General features: G+C 42.6%; 2 protein-coding genes across 4 annotated transcripts in view; both read left to right on the plus strand.

Annotated features, from left to right (window-relative positions):
* Positions 1–117: 117 nt before the first annotated feature.
* On the plus strand, positions 118–1,430 carry LOC105928980 (transmembrane protein 238). The gene is made up of 2 exons (XM_012866566.3): positions 118–627; positions 944–1,430. Exons 1-2 carry the CDS (start codon positions 219–221, stop codon positions 1,009–1,011), a joined length of 477 nt encoding a protein of 158 aa, XP_012722020.2. The 5' UTR covers positions 118–218; the 3' UTR covers positions 1,012–1,430.
* Positions 1,431–4,542: 3,112 nt separating this feature from the next.
* Positions 4,543–27,162, plus strand: part of snx29 (sorting nexin 29) — a 153,328-nt gene continuing 130,708 nt past the window's right edge. Inside the window, exons 1-11 of one of the 3 annotated variants that reach the window (XM_012866521.3) lie at positions 4,543–4,929; positions 5,879–5,943; positions 7,675–7,727; positions 7,972–8,096; positions 9,729–9,912; positions 10,069–10,139; positions 12,420–12,677; positions 14,253–14,649; positions 17,008–17,120; positions 17,228–17,324; positions 17,442–17,509. In XM_012866521.3, coding sequence (XP_012721975.2) covers positions 4,923–4,929; positions 5,879–5,943; positions 7,675–7,727; positions 7,972–8,096; positions 9,729–9,912; positions 10,069–10,139; positions 12,420–12,677; positions 14,253–14,649; positions 17,008–17,120; positions 17,228–17,324; positions 17,442–17,509 — 1,438 coding nt within the window. In that variant the 5' untranslated portion in view covers positions 4,543–4,922. Of the gene's footprint in view, positions 4,930–5,878; positions 5,944–7,674; positions 7,728–7,971; positions 8,097–9,728; positions 9,950–10,068; positions 10,140–12,419; positions 12,678–14,252; positions 14,650–17,007; positions 17,121–17,227; positions 17,325–17,441; positions 17,510–27,162 lie in introns of those variants that run through there. The other 2 variants (XM_012866530.3, XM_036132020.1) reach the window with 2 other exon arrangements.

The following is a 27,162-nucleotide window of genomic DNA, read 5'->3' on the forward strand; positions in this document are numbered from 1 at the left end:
ACCGCCGTGCTTCATGGAGGGAACGCTGTTTGCACGCCTGCAGTGTGACAGTCGGCGGTGATGTAACCAGCAGATCCAGTCATGCTGGAGCAGCTGCTGCTGATAAACTCTGTGAACGTTGCACTTTGATCAGTCCCTGCAGCTCGATCCATGCGAGGACCTGCCAGTCCTGCAGCTCCCGTCGGTTCAGGACTACGTCCTCTTCCTCCTCAGCCACCATGTCCACGTCTGTGCAGACGGAGCCGGCGATGGAGAGGAGCTACGGAGGAGTCGGCCGCTGCAAGTGTTCCTTCTGGCTGGCGGTGGCCCACGACATCCTGGGGGTCCTGGTCATCATGGTGGGGGTGTTCGGCGGGCTGCTGATCCACGACGTCTTCATCTACGGCGGGGCCATCATCATCTTCCTCAGCTTGATCTGGTGGGTGTTTTGGTACTCGGGGAACATCGACGTGCCGCCGGAGGAGCTGGAGGACGACGTGGACCTGATGAAGAAGAAGAAGCGGAGGCTGAGCCGGGCCGTGCGGCGCGTCTCGGACCGTCTCTCCAACGGGATCAGGAACTCTTTCAGAAAGAAACGCCGTCTAGAGGAAGAGGAGCCGTCAGGCGCCCCTGGGCCCTCCATCTCTGGTACAGATATAGCACTCGCAACCATTTATGACAGCCCCAGAGGCTCTTCACCAAAACAACTTGTCAGAGAAACACTTTGGGTGTAAACATGAACCTGAACTTGGACCTGTAAGTTTGTCTTCATCGCTGGTCGTTGAGCGGCTATTTTTACGCGCCTGCATCTGTAATCATTAGTCAACGTTGAGGCGATGACCTGAGGAGACCCATGTTGCTGATAAGATGTAAACTTTGCTCACACCAACGCAGGCCGACTCACTCAGGGACACAGCAGCTCCCTGACTCCTCACCGTTTCTGATCACCTGTTGTTCATTCCAGATGAGGAAGAGGAGTCGAAATGTCTGATGAAGGACGAGGAGAATTCAGTTTCTCTGCCTGATGTGTAGCGGGAACATTTGTTGCTGCTTTTCGTTTCTCATGTGGACACCGAGCTGCAGGGCTTGGAACGAGGAAAACAAAGAGAGGAGGCTGAAGCAGGAGCTCCTGAACCCAGAAACATGCCTGAGAAGGTTAATCTGCAGCTGCCTTAAAGCTTGTAATATAAATGCAATTATTTAGCAGTAAAAACCACCAACATTTAGCTTGTTTATAGTTTTTGAGTGAAATTAAAAGCTGTACGAATATTATACATTTACTTTTTTTTTCCAACTTTAAATGTACAAACAAACATGGCAATTAATAACTGTGCAAATCCACAATGGACAAAACAACGACATACTGAGGTATTTAAGCACCAAATGAAAACATAATTAAATTAAGAAAACACAACAAAAAAAGACCTAAAATAACTTAATTATAAGGAAAAATTACAGAAAATTGTAAAAACTTATTACAAGGGGAATGTGTCAGTAACATTTCTTCGTATTTTTCAATGTATTTGAGAGACTTTAGATATATGTTAAATTCAATTAGAAAGATGTTAAAAAATGGAGGAGGGGGAATTTTAGGACTCTTTGTTTATGAATAAAAACATTTGCAAAACAAAGAATAATATTACAACAAAGTTAAATTTTTTTGTTCTTCAAAAATATTCCAAATGTTATTATATCTCTAGAAATAGATTCTGGGAGTACAATTGTTGGTTTGATCCATCTTTATCCATGTTATTCCAGAATGTTTTGGTTTAATAGTAGTAGGAATAGTAAAAGATATGGTCTATTGTTTCTATGTAATTTTCACAAAATGAGCATTTATTATTGTCAATAATAAATCGATTTCTTAGTTTTTCTTTAGAGGTGTAAATATCATTTGAAATTTAAAATGTGTTTCTTTAACTTTATTGGAAGTATCAAATAGAGAGTTCTTAACTTTTCTACAGTTTTTTTTTAATTTGTTGGGAATATTATTTTTCTAAATCTTTCCAGGGATGTACGTTTTGCACTTTGCAAGAAGTTTTCTTTCTCGCTCGTTTCTGGATCCACTGCTCTGATCTGCTACACCAAGGTGGTCCTGGACCTGTTTAGATGCCACGACTTCTGCTCAAAATGAAGCACAAAGGGGACTGAGAACCAAAGATCTGAGGATTTTAGGTCAAAACGTGACGTATCGACAAGCTGTGGGATTTGACGGTCTCCTGATGGCTTCAGTAGCAGCATCTCTACCAGCAGTCTCCTGCAGGTAGAGACACAGATACACAGGATGATGCTGTGGCATGTTGACGCTGCGGCTAACAGGTGTTTCAAACCAAATATTTAAATACTCTGTATTATAAAAAGCATATCTAGACTTTTTGGTCAGCAACTGCCACTAGTATTAAACATTTAAGTGCAAATGGCCAAAACATTACAGCTTTTTTATATATTTAATTGTTTTAATGTTTCTACGACTCTGCCACTCACTGTACGGTGATATTGGGTACAGTGTGATCGATGCCACTGCCCCATTGTGCGCTCGGTCTTTCTGCAAAGCCCGTAACGAGAAACTGGACCAATAGTGTTCAGCTTGGATGAAATCTACTGATCAAGGTTTCATGATGTAAATAAGGAAACCATGTGAATCTTATTTAATGTCACAAATTGACTGAATAACAAACATAATCTAAAAGGGCTTGATAACCCCGGAGCATGATGCTGCCACCGCCACGATTCACCTTCGGCATGGTGCTCTGTTGATGGTGCTCAGCGTCGTTTTTATGTCAAAGGTGCCTTCAGAACAGTTTAATTTCATCAGACCAAAACACATTCTTCCTCAAGGTTTTGTGACATTTTCATCACTGCAATAGTGGTTCCACAGGAAAAATGCTCTTTAATGCCGTACCTTTAGACTTAGACTCAGACAAACTTTATTGTCATTTAGTACGCACACAGCGCATACAAAACTAAATTTTGTTGCATACAGCTTACGACAATGTATCGAGATTGCAACTGAAAATAACATTACAATATAGAGTGCAGCAGTAATAAGAATGTAACAGTGCAGGAGAAAAACGGTTTTAAAAAAAGTGTGCAGATACCAAACATTTGCATTTACACTTTATAGCTGAGCAGCAGTGCTTGAATGTAACTTCAGGCAGAAATTGCTCCTAAAACCCTCCGGGCTTTAATCCTGAGATGTTTTTTTTCTTACTATAGCAAGTATTATATTCACTCTTCAAAGTTTTTGCAACACAAACCCAATTTCACAGCTTCTCTATGTTAAACCAACCATCTACTTACACTACATAATTTATCTCCAGCGCACAGGTAATAAAACCATCAATGTGTCACCTTGATAAGTTGCAGTCCTGGAGCACCAGGTTATCTTTTTAAATGTTTTTATTTGTTTCTTACTTTTGACATGATTTCCTACTAATAACATTGTTTTTGTTCTTTCGCTGTCACTGTTTTTGTTTTCTTTGCAATTGCTCTGTTCTGGTATACCGTCGTTTCAAATTAAGCTGAAGAATCACGTCACAATTTTCAGATTTTTAACTTTAAAAGTTTGTAATTGTATAATTGTTTTGACCCTTTCACAATCATGCACCACCAGTTTCGCCGTGTCACATAAAATCCTAGTAAAACAGGCTGGAGGCTGGTTGTAGCATGAGGATAACAGTTCAGTTCTATTATTCATTACTCATGTGAGAAGGATTTGACAGCTGGTGGCTTCCGTTTTTATTATTCTAGTCAGTAAAGGAGGTATTTTTAAAAGACTAAGAAGTTTTGTTTTGTGGAGAAATGGTTAAAACAACGCAAGATGAATTACAGGAAGAACTAAATCCGTTTCAATGGTGCCAAAAATGGACCGGCTGACCGAACTTTTTTTTTTTATTGCAAATGTTACAAAATACAAAACAATGAAAGGGCGAATTGTACATGCATTTCACGTTGAAACAACTTCTTTACAGAAAAAGTCGGAGAGTGACCTGTCATACCATAACATGGAGCATCTTTGAGCAAGTATAAAATAATTAAAAACATGCAATAATACAGAAACAAGACATCATAAACATTACATTGTTTACACACATGAATTGTGTCTGAAATAAAATTATAACAAAACTGTACAAAAGTAAAGTAATAGAATAAAATAATAAGAAAGGGCAATTTTATATCAAATTAAAGTTTTCCAACAAGGATGATACTTTAACAGCGGGTTTGGAATGGCAAAAAATGAGTTTTGTCTTAAAATACCTACATCTATGAATGAAAAATTTCCCCAACAGTATAAGATAATTTACTAAATATTCAAGAGCCTTATTCTCATTTTCTAAACCAAATAAAATACTTGTTTCAGATAGTGGCGACAAAACAATGTTCTTCCAGTTTAGCCAACTTTGGAAATCTTTCCAGAATTTAAAAATTGATTCACAAAAAAAAGAATAGATGTTTCAAACTCTCCACATTTCTCATGCAGGCTGACCGAACTTGCAGCGGCGGAAATCAGCGTTCAGACGTGAACTACAACTCCCAGCAGCGCTTGCCGTCACGTGGCCGCAGTGTTTGGTCATGTGACCGCGGCGCCCTCTCGTTACTGGTCAGTTTCAGTTTTTCGCAGTGTCACAGGCTCCACTGATTCCACTCCGATAACTTTTCCTTTCGGTACCGAAGCGGCCCGCGGCTCCGCAGGCGGCGGACAAAGCGGCTCTGAAACCGGGCGTCGGAACCGCCTCCGTCACGGCTCGTCCGGTTGTTGGACCGAGACGCGGCTTCCCGGCAGGCCTCGCCGTTCACCGAGCGAGTGTGGGCGCGCACGCCGCTGCAGGGCGGGCCCTGGTCGGCCAGAGCGGCGGCATGGAGCCCGGCGCCCCGCTAGCTTAGAGCTGGTTCCGGGAGATGAGAAGAGGCGTTTTAGCTGCGCTGGAGGTTCGGATGTGAGGATGAACGGTGAGGTTCCGACCGTCCTGCTGTCCCGCTTCAGCTGCCATCAGAACCGGGGCTGCTGGGTTCGGCTGCAGATAAATGGGTCGGAAACTGAAGCTCAGGTCTCTGTAACAGCAGCCTGGGAAACACCGAAGCTTTATTTTGAAGTTGCCAGAACTCCAGGTTCGGTTCCGGAGTTTGTTGCTAAAGTTTAAATCTATCAACCATGTTTTCTCCTTAGAAACCAATTAAAGCTAATTAGGCGTTTCTCATTGGTCATCAGTAGGACAGCAGGTCATGGTCACGTGTCTTCCTGTTTTGCCTTTTTTTTAAATGTATTTTATTGTAATTTGATTTTATTGCGGTGTGATGACGTGTTTCCGGTGGCAGCAGGTGACCAGAACCAGCTTTTTGTGACACAATGAGGAATTTAACTCTGCTTTGCAATTACAGCAAATAAAACAGGAAAATAGGAATAATTGTTTGTAATTATACATTTATGTGTCGACTAAAAGGAAGGCCTGGTCGGACTGGTGCTGCTAAGCCTGGTACTGATCTGGTTCCTCAGACTGGGTCCATCAGAACCAGCCTGGGGGCAGAACCTGTCTCCATGGAGGCTGGTGTCAGCAGACAGTGCTCTGCAGCGCCACCTGGAGGTTAAGGTCCAAACAGGTGGTGTCCAGGATGTGTGGCTCTGCAGAGATGTTAGCGGACCGTCTCCTGACCCTGGACCTGTTCTGGTTCTGGATGGAGGGAAGGTCCGCCTGAGGATCCTTTCTCAGACCTTCATCCAGGCCAGACTGGATGAAGGTGGTGGAGAAGATGAGCAGCAGCTCCTGGGGAAGGCTGGACTTCTGGAGTTCTGCAGGAGGTCCAGTCTCTGCTGGCATAAAGAAGAACAAACAGAAGTTTTTATGTTTCCGTTAAATGAACCCAGAGTTTCTCCTCTTCCTCCTCCTCTTCCTCCCTGCAGGCACGCAGCAGGCCGACGTGAAGAGGCAGCACCTCCTGGAGAGGCTGCTGGACGCCGTCAAACAGGTGAGTTACCTGTCGTCTCACGGAGAGGCGGCGCCGGTCCGGTTCAGCCGGAGCCACTCAGAACCTTTCTCTCTGCTTTCAAACACCATCAGCTGAGCTGTGAACAGAGACGGGGCTGCACCGCCCTCCCAAACCGTCTTTATTGAGTTTATTTATTTACATTTTTAGACCAACAAGTCAAAGTTCTGAGGTTCTGGCTGCAGGACGTACTCGACCCACCCAGAACTTCTTTGGGCTCGGTTCTAAGAGCTTTCAACGTCTACAGACTGAAACTTTTGCCCATTCTTTACAAAATAGCTGAAACTCAGTAAGATTGGATGGAAATCTTCAAATTTCCCCACAGATTCTCAGCTGGGTTCAGGTCTGGACTTTGACTAGGCCATCCTCACCCATCATACCTCAGGCTGCATGTTCAGGGTGGTTCTCCTAAACCAGGGGTGTCAAACTAATTTCTATATGGGGCCACTTTGGCATCATGAAGTCATTAAAAGGGCCACTTGCATGTGTAGAGACGATACTTTTCATTTCATAATTTCATTCCATTTCGCACAGTTGTATAAAAAATGCACAGTAACATAAAAGAAACACTCTTAGGCCCAGTTTATACAGTTTATCTGCAAAAAAAAGTTGATATTGGGGTGAGTTACACTTACTGGAGGCACATTTTAACCACTTTATACACTATAAAAGGATATATGCCTTTTTTTTGGCTCTCGAGGGCCGGATAATTTACCTTGAAGGGCCAGATTTGGCCCGCGGGCCTTGAGTTTGACACCTGTGTCCTAAACGGTGAACCTCCACCTTCTCCTGGAGCCTGTAGCAGGTTCTCCTCCAGGATGGTCCTGGTTCAGCTCCATGCAGCGTCCCGCAGCATGATGCTGCCTCCACCGTGCTTCGCTGTGGGGATGTGGCGCCTTAGGCTTTCTTATGGGGCAGAGAGTTAAGTTCTTGTTGTGGCTCCTTCCTCCAGGTTTGCCGTGTCCCGTATACGTCTTGTGACAAACGTTTGTTCTGCTTTTCCAATGAACCTCTGAGGCATTTGCAGAACAGCTGTAGTTCTACTGAGATTAAATTAAATACGTGGATTAAAGGGAGCTGAATAAACGTCTATGCTCCACTTGGTGTTGGTCTGTTAAACAAAAGCCTGACGGGGCGAATTAAAAGTTTAAAGTTTTTGGTTCTGTCGTCTTAGTTTGGGGATGAATGTTTAATGGTTATTTCTGGAGTTTTGTGGGTTTTTTCCCACTATGTTTTAGTTCCTTTAGCTGTTGCTCAGGCTACAGGAAGTGGATCTGCAACGTATTTTCTGAGTCGGTCTTCTGGGGAATTTTGTGCGAAGACGTTCTGGGCAGACGGCAGGAAGGAGGCCAGTGAAGCGTGGAAAGCACAAGGTGGCGTTTGCCATGGAAACACAAGCGGCCACGGTTTGGTGGGGGGGGGGGTTCTCTGGTCCACACACAGGCGGAGAAAGCAGCAGAGGAGAGACATCAGGGCTAAACGCAGAACAGCAGAACGGAGACGTTCCACCATCCATGCATGACCTCTCAGAGTGCTGAGTGTGCATCTTTCTGCAGAAAGCCGTCGTGCAGCCCCCCCCCCCCCCCCCCCCCCCCGCCATGGTCTCTTTGTCCTTCACGTTTTACGGCTGCTCTGTTCTGGTGCTGCCTAAATACATTTAAGCCTTTTTTGCAGGACTAATCGTCATATTTCCTCCCCTTCCTGTCGTTCCAGTGCCAAATCCGCTTTGGAGGGAGAAAGGAGATCGCCACCGACTCAGACAGCAGGTAAAGCACATTACTGGTTAAAACAGTGATTCAGGCTTAATGAGGCTGATTCTACCTCTGAATTATGCATGAAAGTAGTTTTTCAGCGCTGTAACAACATGAAGTTCTTGTCTTGGGCTTTTGTTAGACGTTAAAACCCTAACAACATGATGTGGATTGTTTTACGTGTCGGTTTGGCGGTGACTTTCCGCTGGAATCAAACGGTTTGTCCTTCAGAGTAACAGACGCGCGGCTGTCCTTGCAGGGTGATCTGCCTGTGCGCCCAGTTTGAAGCTGTGCTGCAGCACGGCCTGAGGAAGAGCAAAGGTCTGGCCCTCACAGCTGCTGCTCTGAAGCAGGCCGCCGGCTTCAGCAGCAAGACGGAAGCAGGTACAGGCAGGCTTTCTGCTGATGCAGCATTTTGAAGGTGTAACGTGTTGAACTGTGCAGACGTGTCGGCATAAAGAGCTGCAGGAGCAGCGTCGATCTGAGGAAGGATGGTTTGGATACAGAAACTGCGTCCTTCCCTGTTTCACTTGTTCTGCTGTGGTCTGGGTGCCAAAGGCGTCCTCGTATTGATCGCTGTATGTTGAAGCTTTTATGCACTCAGCGTAACAAACACGATGCTTCTCAGCTCATCATCCGTGGGGTTTTCCTGCTTCACTCGTGCCTTTTAGTCCTGGTGTCATCTGAAATGGTGGAGAGCAGCAAAACCTCATTGCAGGCTGACGCATGCTGCATGGCAGCATAAAATAAAGTAACTGGGACGTTACATTAAAAAAACATTGTTTTAAAAAAACATTTTTTAAATTTGAGTTGAAGATAAGATAAGATAGTCTTTATTGATCTCACAATGGAGAAATTCACTCGTCACTTCGGCTCATACAAGAAGGTGCAGAGTAGGGAAGGTGCATTCAGTTATATACAGTGAATCTTCATATATACAATGGATCAGAAAATACAAAAAAAAGAAGATTCAAACATCAGAAAAGGAAAATAGGAATGGGCATATGGTGTCTCATTTACATTCTTAGTGGTCTATATATATATATATATATATATATATATATATATATATATATATATATATATATATATATATATATATCTATGCGCCTACGTACATACGCACCTACGCGTATGTACGTGCATATACATTGTATACATTTGTACATACATACATACATACATGTGGGCTGACTTATGTTCAGGTGGTGATAGCAGCAGAAGTCACTACATCAGGATTATTGCACGGGTTGTAGGACAGTGTGTTGAATCTATTGGACTTTATTGGATCATGACTATTTTGGCATCTAGAGGATTTTTTAAATATCTTTGGGAACCAGTTACATTACATAAGCAAGAAAAACATGTTCAGGATATTTGTAATATATTAGCCAACAATTACTGGACTCTAAACATTCAATACCAGAATAACGGCATGATGATACATTCGCATTAAATTTTGCAGCATTGAGGGAAACTAAATATTGCCGTACCAGAGGAAGGAAGACTTTTATGTAACAGAGGTCTAATTCACTAACCAGGACGGTTTATAGACCAGTGTCTGACATTTGAGGTTGGACTTGGTTCAACATGGCAGAAGTCTGATTTTCTGTCGGTCCAGCTCCGTTTCAGTGAAGCGAAGATGCAGAAAGATCCGACTGGAGCTATAAATCCATAAACTATCTCTGTTTATCTCTGAGAACCCCCATCCTCTGTCATGAGGACAGAGCGTGAAAAGAGGAACTTTCATGCTGCCTTTTACGCCTCTGCAGTAAATGTTTCTCTGTGTTCTGGATTTCTGTCGAGGGTCACTGAGCAAAATAAGAGCATTTGTCTCAGTTCTCAAATGTCCTGCAGCCCAACAGCTGGTGACCTATAAGCAGGCTTGTATTCTTTTTCTTTAACTTTCACTTCCTGTTTCATGGGGAAGAGTAAAACTTTGGGTTAAGAAGTCGCCGTTGAAGTCTTCACTGATAAAATGGAGCTGGTTTTCATAACGCTTCCTTCTCCACCCAGCAGAGCTGACCTTCTGGCTTTACGTGAAGGAGCACCTGAACCGCCACGAGCTGCAGCGCTTCTACTCCCTGCGCCACATCTCGTCGGAGCTGGGCCGCGGGCGTTCCTGGCTGCGCTGCGCCCTGAATGAGCATTCGCTGGAGCGCTACCTGCACACGCTGCTGGCTGATCGCCCGCGCCTCGGGTCAGGGTCCTGCTCATTCACCCTCAGCTTCTGCACCGTTAGCACGCTCATTACATGCAAACACATCATAACTGGGGTCTTTAATGGGCAGCTTGCTTCATGATGGGGTTCTGCACAGCTGGATTGGCTCAGATGTTCTGATTCTGTCTTGTCTAGAACTTACTATGACGACTGGGCTTTTGTTCTGGATGAAGAGAGAGCAAGTATGCTCCCCACTATGGCTGCAGGTAAGGATATCAATCAATCAATCAATCAATCAACCAATCAATCAACCAATTGACCAGTCAATCAACCAATCGACCAGTCAATCAATCAAGCAACCAATCAATCAACCAATCAATCAATCAATCAACCAATCGTCCAATCAACCAATCGTCCAATCAATCAACCAATCAATCAATCAATCAATCAACCAACCGATCAATTAACCAATTGACCAGTCAATCAACCAATCGACCAGTCAATCAATCAAGCAATCAGTCGATTAATCAATAAACTAACCAATCAGTCGATTAATCAATAAACTAACCAATCAGTCGATTAATCAATAAACTAACTAACCAATCAATCAATCAATCAATCCAATCAACCAACCAAACAACCAAGTTTTATTTCTATTTACTGCTGTAACTAAATTTCCCTGATTCCTTCTCTCTGAATGTTCCACATCTACTTTTGCATCTCAACAATTTCAGTTAAATTTTATTTCTATAGCACCAATTGACAGCACACGTTATCTCAAGGCTTGTTTAAAAGTCAAATTCAATCAAATCCTCCAGACAGATTGGTCAGAAAGTTTCCTCTCTAAGGAAAAATCAATGAAATGAAACCATAATTGGAAATTAATTAAGTTTAAATTGAAGAAGTCAAACCTGTATATTATAGATTCATTACTCATGAATAACTAAAGCATTTATTTCAGATAATTGTGGTTAGTTTTGGTTACAGCCTATGAAAACCAACTATCAAGATCTTTATTATTATTATTATTATTATTATTATTATTATTATTATTATTATTATTATTATTATTATCATCATCATTATTATTATTAAGGCAAGGCACATTTATTTATAAAGCACAATTCAGTACAGAGACAATGCAAAGTGTTTTACATGATTAAAATGTAGGAAAATAAAACAAAATAAAAGCAAGTATGAATAAAATGTAGAAACAAAAAAGAACATTAAAAACAGTAAAACAGTTTAACTAGAACAGTCAAAGGCAAACCTAAACAAATGTGTTTTATTCATGATTTAAAAGAACTCAGGCTTTCAGCACTTTTACAGTTTTCTGGAAGTTTGTTCCACATAAGCGGAGCAAAGGTCCTGACTTCTGGAGGAATCTGCCGCGGTACATAAGGCAGCCGTCCTTCTTGGCCGTTATTTAAATCTTAAAAACAGTTTTTCTCCCTGGCTTTTAATACTTAGCAGACTGTTACTTTTATGTGTTTTATCTTCGTGTTTATAGATTTTTATTGGGTCTGTTGCTGCCTATCATCTGTGCAGCACTTTGGCCTCCATGTTTGTTTTAAGTGCTTAATAAATAAAGTTGGACTGGATAAAATGACCTCTTTCTGGAGGATTCCAGTGACTGTCTGCAGGATTGTGTAACTTGGCCATAAAAGGCCGCAACTCAACATCTCTGAGAAATTGTTATTATTGTTGTGTAATACTCTAATACTAATTTTTTGGTTTTCTTTGCCTGTAAGGTAAACTCAAAATTAACTCCTCTGTGTAATGTGTCTGTATAATGTTTGAATTAAATGAACATTTCATGGATATTCTGATTTACTGAGTTGCCTTTTATAGTTTTATTTCAGCGTCATTAGTCAACGCAGCTTCATAAATCACATTACTATTACTATTACTAATATTATATTATTACTATTACATCGTAGCAGTTAGCTGGGTTAAACTGGGCCGTTATTTATACTGAAGGTCTTAGAGTCGATGATGAGCGACAATTCAAACCCGAGACCGAGGCAGAGCGCATGTGGAAAACCAGAAAGGTTGCTGAGGACCCGAGAAAATAAAAGTGGTGATTGATTAAATTTTTATAAATATTTAAACCTAAAATAGGAAGGAAGCAGCTTTATTGTTGTCCTGTCCTTGGGTCCGATAAAATGTTGTCAGCGACAGTTCCAGGAGCATCTGCTGCTAAATGAAGGACAAAATCAATAAAGAGACACAAATAAATAAACATAAAACATTATATATATATATATATATATATATATATATATATATATATATATATATATATATATATATATATATATATATATATATATATATATATATATATATATATATATATATATATACACACACACACACACACACACACTAAAGGCTAATAACAGGTTACTGCACAGAACGGAATGAAGATTAAATAAAAATGGCGCTGTTTAATTTTTGTAACTCATTGATCACTAAGATCTGAGCTAAACATGTTTTGTTTTAGCGGTTTTACTTTTTATTATTATTTTTTTTATCACTCTCAGGTCTGAACTCCATCCTGTTTGCCATCAACATTGACAACAGCGACTTGAACGGCGCTGTGACCCGAGGAGGCTCGTCGGTGTCCAACCTGCTGAAGGAGTCCACTCAGGGCATCGGCAGCCTCCTGAAGGAGTCCACCCAGGGAGTCAGCACCCTGCTGCGGGAGATCGGCACCGCCACCGCTGTGGTGCCCGGCTTCACCACCAAGGTGGACGGAGCCTCCGACCCGCTGCCCGTCATGCCCCGCAGCACCTCTGCTGGTAGGAAGCAGCTCCGCTTTCTACCAGCGGCGTTTAAACTCCTCAATACGGTTATTGGGTTCATGTTTGTTAGCTAGTGATGATGTTTGAATCGTCTTTTTGGCTTTTATTGGATGGTTTTTAAAAATGTAGCTTCAGATCATTCCACATCTGCTTTGTATTGCCACAGCAGGAGAAGTATGGAGCTAGAACAGTCTCAATATTTACAAATGCACATATGTGATTCACACAGGAAAGTTTTAAGATTAGTCTTAAAAGTAGACGGGGTGTCTGCCTCACGGACCAAAACTGGGAGTTGGTTCCACAGGAGAGGAGCCTGATAGCTAAAGGATCTGCCTCCCATTCTACTTTTAGAGACTCTAGGAACCACCAGCAGACCTGCAGTCTGAGAGCGAAGTGCTCTGTTAGGAACATACGGGGTAATCAGAGCTCTGATATATGATGGAGCTTGATTATTAAGGGCTTTATACGTTAGAAGGAGAATTTTAAATTCTATTCTTGATTTAACAGGTGCGACGACTCGGCTTCCTCACATCTGTGAGCCTCGCGGATGTTTTACCCTCTATAATCGAGCGCACCGATTGCCTTATTTTCTTGTGACTAATCTCTACCTTTCACACACCTGTCTGCAGCACAGAGTGGGATTCCCAGCTATAAAACAGTTTGATGTAAAGACGGTTAATAGTGACGCCGCGTACTAACGGAGCGCTGCGCGTACCTGTCTGCTCAATATGTGGGAGCCGAGAGACGGAAAGGGCTCAGGATGCTCTCTGGCGGTATTTAGAAAGGCGAATAATCATAATTAAATTAACGATGAACCCATTCAGACGTGTAACAACTTCCTACATGCCCTGAGCTTATTGTTGGAGAGGCGGGGCGCCCCCTGTAGGCGAAACACTGCCCAGATTTATGGAGTTTATGATTAAAAGTTTGTAGAGTCAAAATTTGCCGAAGCTTTTGGCTCTAAAGTTTGAACAAGTTTAATTAAGGGTATGAATACTTTGGGCGGCGCTGAGCTGGTATGAGTCTGCTGCTGCATGCACCAAACGGCGTCGTTTCCCTTCGCCGTTTGGTGCAGAAACGTTTCCTGTGGATGGAGCGGCTGCGTCAGCTCCTCGGAGCGGGGGTGACCCGTTTACTTTATTCTCAGGAAGAAAACTCGCTAATGCACCGACAGCCTCTCCGGCTCTGAAAAGGCACAGACAATCTATTTTTTATTATCTGCTGGAAATTAATGTCTCAGAGCCCGCAGCAGAAAACACCTTTCGATTCGCAATTTATCTCCATGATTACATTTGTCGGGCCCCCAGGGAGGCTCTGTAATACCTGGAGTCCGACACATGCAGCCAAAGAGGCGTTGAATTGATTTTTCAATCATAAGGAGTTTTTTGAACTGTCAGTTAAATGCGTTTTTATTCATCCGTGTTTGTCTTATAGCCAGAAAACTGAAATATAATATTAGTTCTGCTACAACTCTAGAGAACGATGATTTCTTTTTTCTCCATCTGCATTTTTTTCATAGAAAACAATATTTTCTGTAAATTTAAATGTTGAGATGGTGGCGTTTGTTCTCAGATTCAGGGCTGAGGAAGGAGCGCCGCAGGAAGAAGAAGATCACCAACATCATCTCCTTCGACGACGACCTGGATGGAGGAGCTGAGGATGAGGAGGACGGAGAGGAAGACTCACAGAAGGCGAAGGCGCCGAGAAGCCGCGGCGCTCCGGCTCAGAGCAGCGTGGAGGAGGGGGTCGACCCCCTGGAGCCCATCCTGACCGAGCCGGCGGCCCAGAACGGCGTCCCAGAGCCGGGCATAGTGGGCTGGGTGGGGTCGCCCCATCCCTGCCGCACGGCCTCCCCAGCCAGGCCTCCTCCGCCTCACGGTAATGAGGTGGAGGAGGAGGAGGAGGAAGAGGAGGAGATGTACAAACCTGGAAGACAAACCCAGGAGGAGGAGGGACTCCCGTCTGATCAGTGAGTTTGATCACAGTTTAAACCGCCTGCTGAATAATAACGTCAGATTAATGCAGTGGATGGTTCCTCTCTGCAGCTCATGATGCAGAAATATTCACACCCCGCCAGCTTTTCCTCATATGGATTCAGATCCAGTGTGATTGACTCACAAAAAGTACCGCAGGACTGTGAAGTGGAGGGAAAGATGTTATTAAAGTCCAGCTGCAGAGGTTCTGCTTCTGGCCTCAGAGGTTCTTCAGACAACAACCAGCAGCATTTTTTGGTCTATATTATAATGTGTTTTATGGACCATAAGACGCACTAAATATTCCTCATCTCTCTTCCTCGTCCACAGCTCTCTATCCGTCTCTATCAGGAGGACAGAGTAGCTGGACTACACTGCCCTGTTTCTAACATGAGGCCAAAATAAACTTTTATATTTAATTTACTCCAGGCTGCCTTACATGAATGCACTTCTAGTTTAGACATTACAGTCAGGCAGTCTGGTAGACGGCTCAGGGGTCCTCAGGTAGTGACACAGTGTACCGTAATGCTACTTGTCACTACCCGATCCGTACCATCAGCTCATTTGCGCAAGCGCAAACAGAATAACTTCCGGTTCGCCAAAAAAATAATGTAATTACGGTACTGAAAATAATTATTTCTATACTTAAATCATTAAAAAAAATGCTAAACTATATCGTAAATAAAATATTTAAGACTTTTCTGAAAGAAATTGATACGTTTTACATTCTCTCCATTGTATTGCTTGACGTCATCATCGGATATGCTCCAGCATCCTCCAGTCCGGGAAGTTATCATTGCGTAACGTTTATCTGTTTTGTCTGAATGCACTCTGTTAGTTTTATTGCTTGTTCAAACAGGACTGTAAAAAAATATTTAATCCTTAATTATACTGTGAATTTCGTTATACAAATAATCTTGCTCTAAACATTTATTTTATTGGAAAGTTAAAATTATCGATTGAGAAATTAGCGCCCTCTGGTGTACACATCATAAACTAGAGAAGACCTCGTGATTATAGTAGCCGCATTTTACAAAAACGAACAGGGAATAGAACAAAGAACACACACAAAGCGAAGGCATACCTTATTAAAATACATTTATTAAGCACAAAATACATACATAGGCAAATAAAATAAATGATAAAAAAACTTAAAACTTAAAAAAAAAATTAAAAATCAAATAAGTTTCTGTACTCCTATATATGTTTATAGCTGGGGGTTTATGTACTTTAAGAAATGTTTTATGTATTTTTATTTACCTAACTACAACTGGGAAACATTTTTGCTATTAAAACAACCAATGTATTTTTTATGTATTTCTGTTGTTTATTTTTTTAGAATATGCATTATTGCCGCAAATACAAAGATATACAAAAAGAAACCCCTGCGTCGAAAAAAAAAATAAAAAATAAAAAAGTAAGAAAAACGAAATATTTCCCACCGGAAGTTATTCTATTCGCGCACGCGCAAATGAGCTGATGGTACGGATCGGGTAGTGACACATACATGAATGCACTTCTAGTTTAGACATTACAGTCAGGCAGTCTGGTAGACAGCTCAGGGGTCCTCAGGTAGAGACACAGTGTACCGTAATGCTCCTAATATCTATTGACCAGAGAGGCTTCTTTGCTAACCAAAGTCATATTTACACATTTTAACAGATTCATGAGCTCATTGTACCACATAAAATCAGTCAGTAAACACAACGGTGATCATATATAAGACACATGATTCATTTTTGAGAAGATTTAAGGATTTTAAGTGCGCTTTACAGTCCAAAAAGTATGGTATATATTTTTTATGTATTAGTTTTCTGTGCAGCTTCTATGTTGTTTTTAAAGTGGTCTAGAAATAAATTGGTATGCACTGCAAAAACGGACCTAAAAATAAGTAAAATGTTCTTAAAATTTGTGTTTTTGTCCTTGATCTGAGCAGGTAAATAAGAGTATCTGCCAATGGAATGAGTATTTTAACCCCTAAAATAAGATAATTAGATATACTGCACTTGAAATAAGACGATGGAGATGAGTTGCTCCTGTTTTAAGTGCAAAAATCTCATTCCATTGGCAAATAGTCTTATTTACCTGCTCAAATCAAGGACAGATACACTCATTTTAAAAAAATATTACTTATTTTAAGTTCCGTTTTTGCAGTGTGGAGACCAGGGAAACCAGCAGACGGGTCAGGGAGGAGGTTCTGGTCCAGTTTACAGCAGTCTGAGAAGACATGATTGGTTCCAGAGGTTCTTGAACTCCAACAGTCGGGTTTATGGTTCTGATGTGACCCGGTTGGGGTTCTGAAAGCGTCTGAGAAGCCGCGGTCGCTCTGACTGAGGGTTGTTGTCTTGTTGCAGGCCGGTGGTGGGCAGTCTGTCCAGCGTGTCCACCTGGAGTCCCGTCCAGGCCGTGACGGACCAGCCCAGCGCCGACATCCTCATTCCGGTCCACCCTGCAGACCCTCAGCCAGGTACCAGACCCGCCCCCTCCACCTGTTCCACCGCCGCTCCCCGCTGTGGGAATCCAGGTGCTTTCTGAGGTCGGCTGGCCTTTCACTTTCACTTCTGCTTGGTGCAGTCAGCTCCGTGGAGGACGTGGCCGTGTTTCCCGTTCAGTGCGACTCGACGGGACCGACAGAGAACTGCGAGAGCGGCCGCCCGCAGCTCGCTTTCAGGTCAGCGCTCTGACGGCGTCTCAGCGGCCGCCTGGCGCTGAACGCTGCTCTGTGATTGGCCAGAAGCCGCGTGTGCAGCATGACTGATGAGCTTGTTCCTCTGTTGCTTTGCTCCAGCATGGAGTCCAGTCCGCCGGCGCAGCCCGGGCTGCCGGCGTCGGCTCTGCCCGAGTCCATGACAGTGGGTGAGTGTCTCCTCTTCCTCCTCCTCCTCCTCTTCCTCCTCCTCCTCCTCCTCCTCCTCCTGCTTTAGTTCTGCGTGTTTTCAGACGTGTTCTGAGCCGCGCTGCAGCAGCAGCCTGGAGGTTTTCCTCAGGAAATGCTTCAGACCGTCTGGTAGCTGAAGCAGAGACATTTGGGTTTTTACAGGACCAGACGGACATTTCTTAGTTCAAATAATTGATTTTAAATAGATACGGGACATAAAATAACCAGTTCCCTTCTCGTGTTTAATGATCCGTTTGTGAGGAACTGTTCCTGGCATGCAGAGTCAGTTAAATCAGTGTTTTTTGGCCTCTGTTTGGTATTTTTGCTGACACAGCACCTTGCTGAAGTATTCATACCATTTAATTTCCCACATTTCTTGTGTATAAACCACAGACTGGAGTGTGTTTGGTAGAATAGGAGCACGATAGTGAAGTGGGAGAAAAAGGACGCCTAGATGCTTCTCTTAGAGGACTTAGTAGTGAATAATGTCCACCTGTGGCTTTTCACCTGATGGACAAATAAAACCTGACAGGTTTGATGTGCGTTAGGCGTCATTTGTAGAACAACTTTTATTATTATTATTATTATTATTATTATTATTATTATTATTATTATTCCCTCAGCATGAAGCTGCCACCGCTATATCACAGTGGGGATTATGTTTTTAAGGTAATGTGCAGATTTTTCTAAAGCACTTCGTTTTTTGTAAGGAGGCCAAAAAGCTAAATGTTCGTCTCCTCTGATCAGACCACTTTCTCCCACATCTTGTTCATACGTAGTTTTTTTGGGCCATTCTTGCATAGACGTCAGATTTGTGGAGTTAGGCTTTGTTCCCACTGCAGGTCTTAATGCTCAATTCAGATTTTTTTTTCCTGAAATTTGATTTTTTTTTTGCCAGGTCTTTCCTGTTTCTTTTAAAATTCTGCTTCCATCTGACTCCAGTGTGAAATGTTTGCAGCTCCAAACGGACCTGCATGCGCAAAATAACACTAATAATGACTTCACGCAGCCTGCTTTGGTCCAGCAAACATGGGCGCTCATTGCTAGCGGGACGCTTGTTGCAGTCCTTTGTATCGCATAGTAACAGGAGCAGATTACGTTGCGCCAGTGAAAACTTCTTCAGCATTGCAAAGTCCTCCGTGTGCAGGACTGCTGGCCGCTACGCTCATCCCAACGTGTTTCACTGCGTGTGTTAATGAGGTCCAAAGTCTTGCTGTCCTCCACTGAGCAGTGCTGTGACAGGCAGCTGCAGTCTGTCTGGCTAATGCTAACTGCTAATGCTAACTGCTAATGCTAACTGCTAATGCTAACTGCTAATGCTAACTGATATCACCTCCAGCTGCCGGCACACGGTTGTGAGGTGCCGGCAGTATAAAATCTGCCTTGGTGGTTCTGGCTGCGGTCAGATTCACAGGATCAGATATGAATCGGGTTCAGGGCCATATATGGACGTGGCTCAGTGACGTGAAAAGATCAGAACTGGGCCAGAACTGAGTGTTTCCACTGGTTCTAATACGTCTGACGTGGTCACTTGACCTGCAACAAATCAGACCCACATTTACCTGCAGAGGGAACGAGGCCTTCCAGTCCTCAGGGACAGATCCTCCCACCTGAGCTGTGGGTCTCTGCAGCTCCTCCAGAGCCACCACGGTCCTCCTGCTTCTCTGATCAATGCTCTCCTGGTCCAGCCTGTCAGTCCAGGTCCTGGTAGTAGGGTAGTATTTTATTTAAAATAAAAAATTTTCTTTTTTCATCTATCCAACCAAAATTGCGATTGCGATGTTATTTGGATTTTCCTGTAGATATACGTCTGTAGACAAAGTCTATTTAAAACAACATAATAGCTTGTTGAGTTGGACATCAACTCTTGTTCAACATAAAGTGCATTTAAATAAAAAAGACTATGTAACTAACCATTTAACAAGTACTAGATAGTCTAATAAACTTTGATCCAACCGATGAACTGAAAGGTTCTTCAACAGAAGCAGTTTGTTTTTTACTTGATCAGTAAAAAAACAAACTGAAGTGGTCATCTGGTAACAAATATTGGGTGCATAGAATAATTTATCGGAAGGTAAAACTGCAAATGAAACTGATGTGAAATCAACAAATACCTATAATATATTAAATAAATCATTAAATAGACATCAGTAAAACATTGAATGCTCTCGTCTTCAGAGTCAGAGACTTTTCTGATGTTTACTTCCTGCTTGCTGTTAGCTGCAGCTCTCTCCCCTCCATGTTGTGGCAAACTCACTTATTACCTCCACCCAGTGGGCTGGAGATGAAGAAGACGTGTCTTAACCTCCTTAAATGTTACATAACCAAAGATCGCAGGCCTCTGAGATTTTAAAATCGTGATTATATTACAAATGCAGTTCAATTGTGACCTACCTGGTAGGCCTGCAGGTGCTCCATCCTCTCTCCAGGTCCAGATGAAGGACTGATCAGAGCCCTGGGAGGTTCTGTAGAACCTGACCTGCTGCAAACTGGACCAGAACTTTCACACAGAACCCAGATTAAACACCTTTGCGGCTCTAAAAGGGCAAACTGTGGACAAACGTTGAGGTGTGTGACCTCTTCTGGAAACCTCTGCAGGAGATTTACAGTATCTGAGCTTTTCTTTGGCTCATTGAGTGCGAGGAGCCACCAGGGGGCACTGTTGGTACACAGTAGGGTCCAGTTACTGTATCTACTGTATATCCAAATGTTTCTCCGTCTGCTTCTGTTGAAGAACCTTTCCAGCTGAAACGTGAAAGAGATACGATGGTTTCTCCACTGTACATCAGGTTGGTGACGCAGACGAGCTTCTGGATCTCATGACCTCATCCTGTTAAATCACAGCCTACAGCCTCAGATGGCTGCTGCTCGACTTTTATTCTTATTTTTCTGCCTGATTCTCTGTGCACGTCAGAAAGAGACGCAGGAGTGGAGCGATGCTGCGAGGCTCCCGGATCGAGCCGCCCTCCGGTTCATTAGCTCTCAGTGAGAGGAAGTCACGGTGTCGGCCAGCGACATCCCAGCTGGGTCTGAGCCGGAAACGGTGTAACGAGGACCGACGTGGTGTTTCTGAGCTAAAAGGGGAGGAACGTGTGTTTTCAGTCTCCCTCCCATCACACCGGCTGAAATCCCTCCTGACGTTGCTTTTAGCTTCTTATCAGCAGCTCTGCCGCTTTTCATGGCCTCCGTCTGCTCCTCTGAGCCAAGGAGACGATTCTCCAGAGACTCGTTGAGTTGTCGTGGGAAATGCAGACGGTCCCAGAGGAAGAAGGCGACTCGAGGGAAGAGAATATGTGCAGCACGGTGAACGAGAAGCGAGCGTGCATCAGCGAGTCCGTCCGTTCACTCTGGATGGACCTGCAGCCTGAGCAACATTTCCCGCCAGCGTTCAACTTTCATCAGCGCCATGGTCCAGATTTGAGCTCCTAGAGCCGCTTTCACTGAGCCAACATCTCAGATTAACATGGATAACAATCACAAATTCACTTTGCGTTTTCGTTTTGGGTAAAACAGAAAAAAAGTAGCTTTTTCTCTCATTAGATCTGCTAATATTAGAGAATCAGCTTTTCACAACCGATGGGTCGGACCTGCTGATTCTGACCCATTCTGGTTTTCCTTCCACATAAACACGCTTTGGTTCGTTTGATGGTGGTTCTGAATAGGAAAGACCGCTGATCTCTTCATATTTGACGAAATGATCACTGATCAGAGCCAACCCAGGGAAAATTTATGTCAGTCTAGTTAATTATTTCTGCTTTTCAGGCCTGAAATCTGTTAAAAATCTAAAAGCTTCAAGTCTAAACTCCAAACAACCCTTTAGAGGTTCTGTTAATGAAGACGTTTTAGCTGCTTACAGTCCAGGTATTTAGTATCGGGCTCAGATCAGGACTCCAGTGAAGTTCTAAGACCCGGTGAAGTTCACCTGGTACCGCCACAGAACCGGGCCTGTTCACCGTTCACTGGTCCGTTGCAGAACCCAGAGAGCTAACGGCTTTAGGGACAAGGTTGACATTAAACATGTCCTGGGGTGCTCCAGGACTCACTTTATTAATTTCCTTTATTATAACTCTGGAATCGACAAGAAAACGTGTCTAAAAGAATGATGCTGACATAAACTAAAATAAAAACATTGTTAGCGATTTAGGTGATTGTTACGCTGCCAAAAGGCAACTAAAAGTAGGTAAAATTCTCTTAAAATTAGTGTATTTTTCTTATTGTTTTGAGCTGGTAAATCAGACTATTTGCCAAGTGAATAAGATTTTTGCACTTAAAATAAGAACAATTCATGTCCATCATCTTATTTCAAGTGCAGGATGTATAATTGTCTTCTTTTAGGGGTAAATATACTCTGTAGCTGTTTAAATCAAGAAAAAATATACAAATTTTAAGAAAATTTTACTTACTTTTGGTTCCCTTTTTGCTGTGTATATAACTTACATTAGCCTCTAATTAAGGTTAACCATGGCTGATGATCTCAGTCAGGTTTCCCTGCAGCTCCATCCAGGCATTCTGCCCTCAATACAGACGACGACCTTCTAAAAATATGCTAAATACTACTAATACACAATAACTAATAATAATAGTCTTTAATAAACTCATCTTAAATTGCAATAGGATAATATGACAGAAGTTATTTTCTTGAAAAATATCAAATTAACGCTTCTTGAGGTATGGGAGGAAAAAATCACCAAGAAATGATCGTTTTTAATAAGATCACAGGCGGCACAACTAGTCATAGGCTTTAAAAAACATGGAGCTGAATTATTTCTGTGAGTTTATACTGTACATTTTTATTTTGATCCGTGTCTGGGAACCTTTAAGCAGCAATTCATGACGGTCTAATTGCTCCGGGGTAGAAATAAGACGTGACACAGAGGCCGCTGTTCAAAATGGGAAAGACAAGCTAACATGCCCTCCAGCTAAAGCAGGGGTGGGTTTAATAATAATAATAATAATAATAATAATAATAATAATAATAATAATAATAATAATAATAATAATAATAATAATAATAATAATAATAATAATAAGAGGGATGTACTTGTCTAAAGCAATGATTAACGGGGTTGGACCTGGAGACAAAGCTCTCCTCCGTCTCCATAACAGCCGTTTGTGTTAAAGCGACTCGCCGTTAGCTGGGCGCCATTAATGGCGTCGCAGAAATCTGCACAGGCAGTTTTTTTTTTTTTTTTTTTTTAGCTTTCCCAGCATTTCAACCACATTCTGATTACATCCCCTTTAGAGTTGAGCTGCTGAAAACAACAACATGCTTATTTTATTTTCAGGGAGTCGAACGGAGGAGGAAAGTGCGCTTGTTGAGTCCAGGACTCGTCTCCCTGTAGCTGATTTTGCTCGTCTGCGAACAAAGACTCCTGCTTTCTCTCAGCTACCTTTTATTAGCCGCGGCATTGATTTCCGTTCACACTCGAGCCGTTTGATTTTGGTTCTTTGTAGCTTTGTGGTCTGAAGCGGCATGGGAGAGGAGGAAGTGTACAGCGTGAGCTCCGCTTTAGTGATTTCCAACTGGATGTGGCAGCATGTGAGGCCAAGCAGACCATTGATTGGAGCGAACAGAGTCTGTGATTCACAAGGCACCTTGATTACAAGGCCCGGTTTTCTGTTAATCCACCTATTATTGGACCACATACAGTGTGTTCTGGTGCAGGCTCGCAGCACTCAGGCACATATGGACACTTGTATATACGTCTGGTTCCATTCATTCCCTAATGGCTCGTCTGCGGCGCCGGTGACGACGCGTGGTCGCACTAAAGGTCACATTTATTCCTGGCGTGTCGACGGAGCGGCAGAGGAGATAATAAACTCCCATTTTATCATCTCAGCCGTCGGTCTTTTCCTCTCCGGACTGGTTCCCGGCTCACGGCGCCGTGCTCGCCGGCCCACGTCGACACCCTGCTAGGATCCTACGGCTCCATGCGGCTTCTCTGCAGGAAGCCGGCGGATAAACTCCTCTTCTCACGGCTGTCGTTTGCCGCTGCAGGCGCAGCGAGCAGCTTTGAAACGTTCGTGCGAACCTCGAGGCGTTCTGAAGCAGCAGAAATGATGCTGCTTCAGAACGATGCGGCCCAAATCTGTCCCTGATATCGGGCCGGAGATTAGCATCGTGCAGCCGCTGACGGCTCACACGCTCATGATTTGGTTCTGGAAGAGATGCAGAGGATTTGACAGCGCTGCAGCAAACCGTGATTTAATTCTGTAATTAGGCTCTCAGGTATTCAGTCACTTGCAGAAAGCAGAAATTAGGACGGAATGATCTTACCGTATTTTCCGGACTATAAGTCGCTCCGGAGTACAAGTCGCACAAGCCATAAAATGCATAATAATGAAGGAAAAAACATGTATAAGTCGCACTTCTGGGGGAAATTTATTTGATAATATACAACATCAAGAACAGACATGTCATCTTGAAAGGCAATTTTAAATAAAAATAGAACGGAGGCAACAACACACTGCAAAAAGAGAACTAAAGTAAGTAAATAAGTAAGTAAAATTTTCTTGAAATTAATGTTTTTGTTCTTGATTTGAGCAGGTAAATAAGATTATTTGCCAATGGAATTTGTATATTTACCCCTAAAATAAGATAATTAGATATACTTCACTTGAAATAAGATGATGGAGATGAATTGTGCCTATTTAAAGTGCAAAAATCTTATTCCATTGGCAAATAATCTTATTTACCTGCTCAAATCAAGGAAAAATTATGTAATTTCAAGAAATAATTTCTTATTTTAAATTCTATTTTTGCAGTGCAGGCTGAATAATTGTACGGTTAGCTTACACTACATGACACAACTGAGAACGCGCCTGGTATGTTAACATAACATATTAAAAGCTATTCAGATAACTATAGCATAAATAACATGCGAAGAAGTTAACCAAAGCGCCCGTGTCACTCTAAATAACTAAAATCCAGTGAAATCTTCATCCTCAGTGTCACTTTTAAATAACTCCGTTAACTCCGGAGGTAGAAGATGCGGCACTTCCGCTTCTACGTCGCTTACGTCTGATTCAATACAGGCCTAGAGCGCCCTCTTGTGGTTTGGTGTGAAAATAACAGGTGTAGTGATATACCGGTAAAAATGTGTAATAATTTCACACATAAGTCGCTCCAGAGTATAAGTCGCACCCCCGGCCAAACTCTGAAAAAAAAACTGCGACTTATAGTCCGGAAAATACGGTATATTTCATCTTTAAACCAACCGTCTTTTACTCATTAAACCAGATATAAATGAAAGTACTCCCTACCCTCTAATATCCAGTGAGATCTAACATCTCTGACGCCAGTCTGAGGAAAGGTCAGGATCTGGGCTTTGACTAGGCCAGTGCTTCCCAGTTCTAGGTTCTTTGTGGATTCACCGGTGCGTTTTGGGTCATTGTCATGCCATAGGGTTCGGTTCTGCCATAATTTCATACAGATGGTCTCACGTTTACCTCAGACAGCCTCTGGTAGACGGTAGAGTTCATGTAGGACTCTGTTGTGCTGAGCTGGCCTGGTCCTCTGGTGAAACCCAGTATAAACGCTGCTGTTATATCTCATTACGTCCAAAGATGGTAGAAAAACATTAAGGCCTCTGTGGGGCTGACTGATTAACTCTCATCAGAACTCTTGCTGCAGCGTTTTGGATCAGTTCTGGACTTCCTGATAGTGAAGGATTACAGTATTCCAGCCTCGAAGGAACAAATTCACGGACTAGTTTTTCAGCATCACTCTGCTGGTTTTGCTTGGAAAACTTTTCAGCCAATCAGCCTGGATGCTTTGACTGGACTGAGCTAGTTAAGAGCCTTGAGGTGACGGGCGATGTGAATCAGCGCCGAACAAATAAACTGAACTGAATTGAAAAACTGTTGCTTGTTTTTTTAATATAAAATGTGATGCGCTCACCCTTAGAAAATGAGTGTAATATCTGCAGCGGTCCCACAGCAGGTTATCCGGCACCAGGTTAGGAGTTTAATTTAAAGTCAAACTGCTGATGAAGATCTTTAACGTTGAACTTCTGAAACACTCAGCGTTTCATCCAGAGGCATGCTGGAGATGCAAACATCTTAATATCATCATAATATCAGAAAACTGATGTTTTATTAAAGGCCCAAATCAGCGTGTCAGCGGGTTTGATCTGATGCAGCTCGGCCGGGATAGACGCCGTTAAAGCAGAGCAAGAAACGACCCGAGCCTCCAGTCACACATTTTATATCGACTTTGCTTTCCTTCTATAAAGTTCTGCAGTTCTGGGGAAAAGTATTTACCCCCGCGCAGATCTCTTCTGTTTCAGCTTTTTTTTTTTTTAAAGGAATGTGTGAGAAACTTAGTTATTATGCACCCATGTGTTTTATCTTAGGTAAAATAATATTAATTTTAGGACCCAGGATACTAGTAGAGGAGCAATCTGTGTTGGTTGTTAATGAAAAGAACTCATCCCGTCTGGCATAGCAGGAAAATCGCTACACCTGCAGCCCTTCACCTAACAAACAGTTCAACGTTTCTGGATGTAGCCGTGTGCTCCGTGTACAGCACGCCACAACCATAGAATAGAATAGAATAGAATAGAATAGAATCTACTGTTGTCCCCCTGTTAGGAAAAATCAGGTGTAGCTGCAGCAAAGAGAAAAGCAGATGGAAGGATTAAGGAAACATGGTTAAAAATAATTAAAAAAAACAGGAAAGAAACAGTAAGAGACTGTCGCAGCGTTACGGATTTTTTAGTTATTAAAAGTAACCTTGTCAGGTTAAAAATTGGTGCACCTGAGTGAGATAATTAAAACAAAATGACTAAACACCAACAGGCTATTTATGCAGAACCTGCAAACCTTTGCTGGCAGCAGTGATGGAGGAAGGATCTGCGATAACGCGGCTTATTGCACCCAGGATGACGCGGGCCGTCCAGAGTAACCAGAGAGAGTAGCTGGAGTCTGCACGGATTAGCCAACACAGCCCTGCCCCCACCTGTTGCTGTGGGAGGCTGACTCCAATAAAAGTTGTTACATCCTTTATATACGTCCGTTTAAAATCCTGTGATTGTGTGAAACTGGCATTTTTACTCAAGTTTCATTTATTCCAGGTTTCTCTAGACCTCCTGGAGGACCTGCAGCCTTACCCATTAAATCGTTTTATTAAAGTGGTTAATGAAGATTGAGAAACTGGTCAGTTTCAGCATCTTGTTGCTGAGAAAGACAAACCTTTGGGTTAGGCGTCCATGTTGGTCCCCTCACCAGAACCAGAACAATGTGTTTTATTCTCAATAGACACAGTCCTATTTATTCATTTCTAAACCTCAATACTGACCGTTTTTAGAGTTTTTTTTTTGTCTTAATAATAAATATAATCTATATCCAGGCGTCAATTTATTCACGGAAAGAAATCTCCAGTCAGTTCTGGACTTTTTAAAGATTCTTTATTGATGACTGAAGTGAATAAAACATATATTTTTATGTATTTTCCCTCATTGAATCGTAGCAAAAATGGTACTGAACCGTGATTTCTATATACACTTAAACCTCTTCTGTCTATGTTCTGTATTGTATTTGGAGAAAAATTGACCAGAAAGAACAAGTCAGTAGATCCATTCAGTAAAAGTTAAAACATTTGAATAAAATACAGATTCATGATCTTCTGATT

This window comes from Fundulus heteroclitus, unplaced genomic scaffold (assembly GCF_011125445.2).
Source record: "Fundulus heteroclitus isolate FHET01 unplaced genomic scaffold, MU-UCD_Fhet_4.1 scaffold_47, whole genome shotgun sequence".
Lineage (NCBI taxonomy): Eukaryota > Metazoa > Chordata > Actinopteri > Cyprinodontiformes > Fundulidae > Fundulus > Fundulus heteroclitus.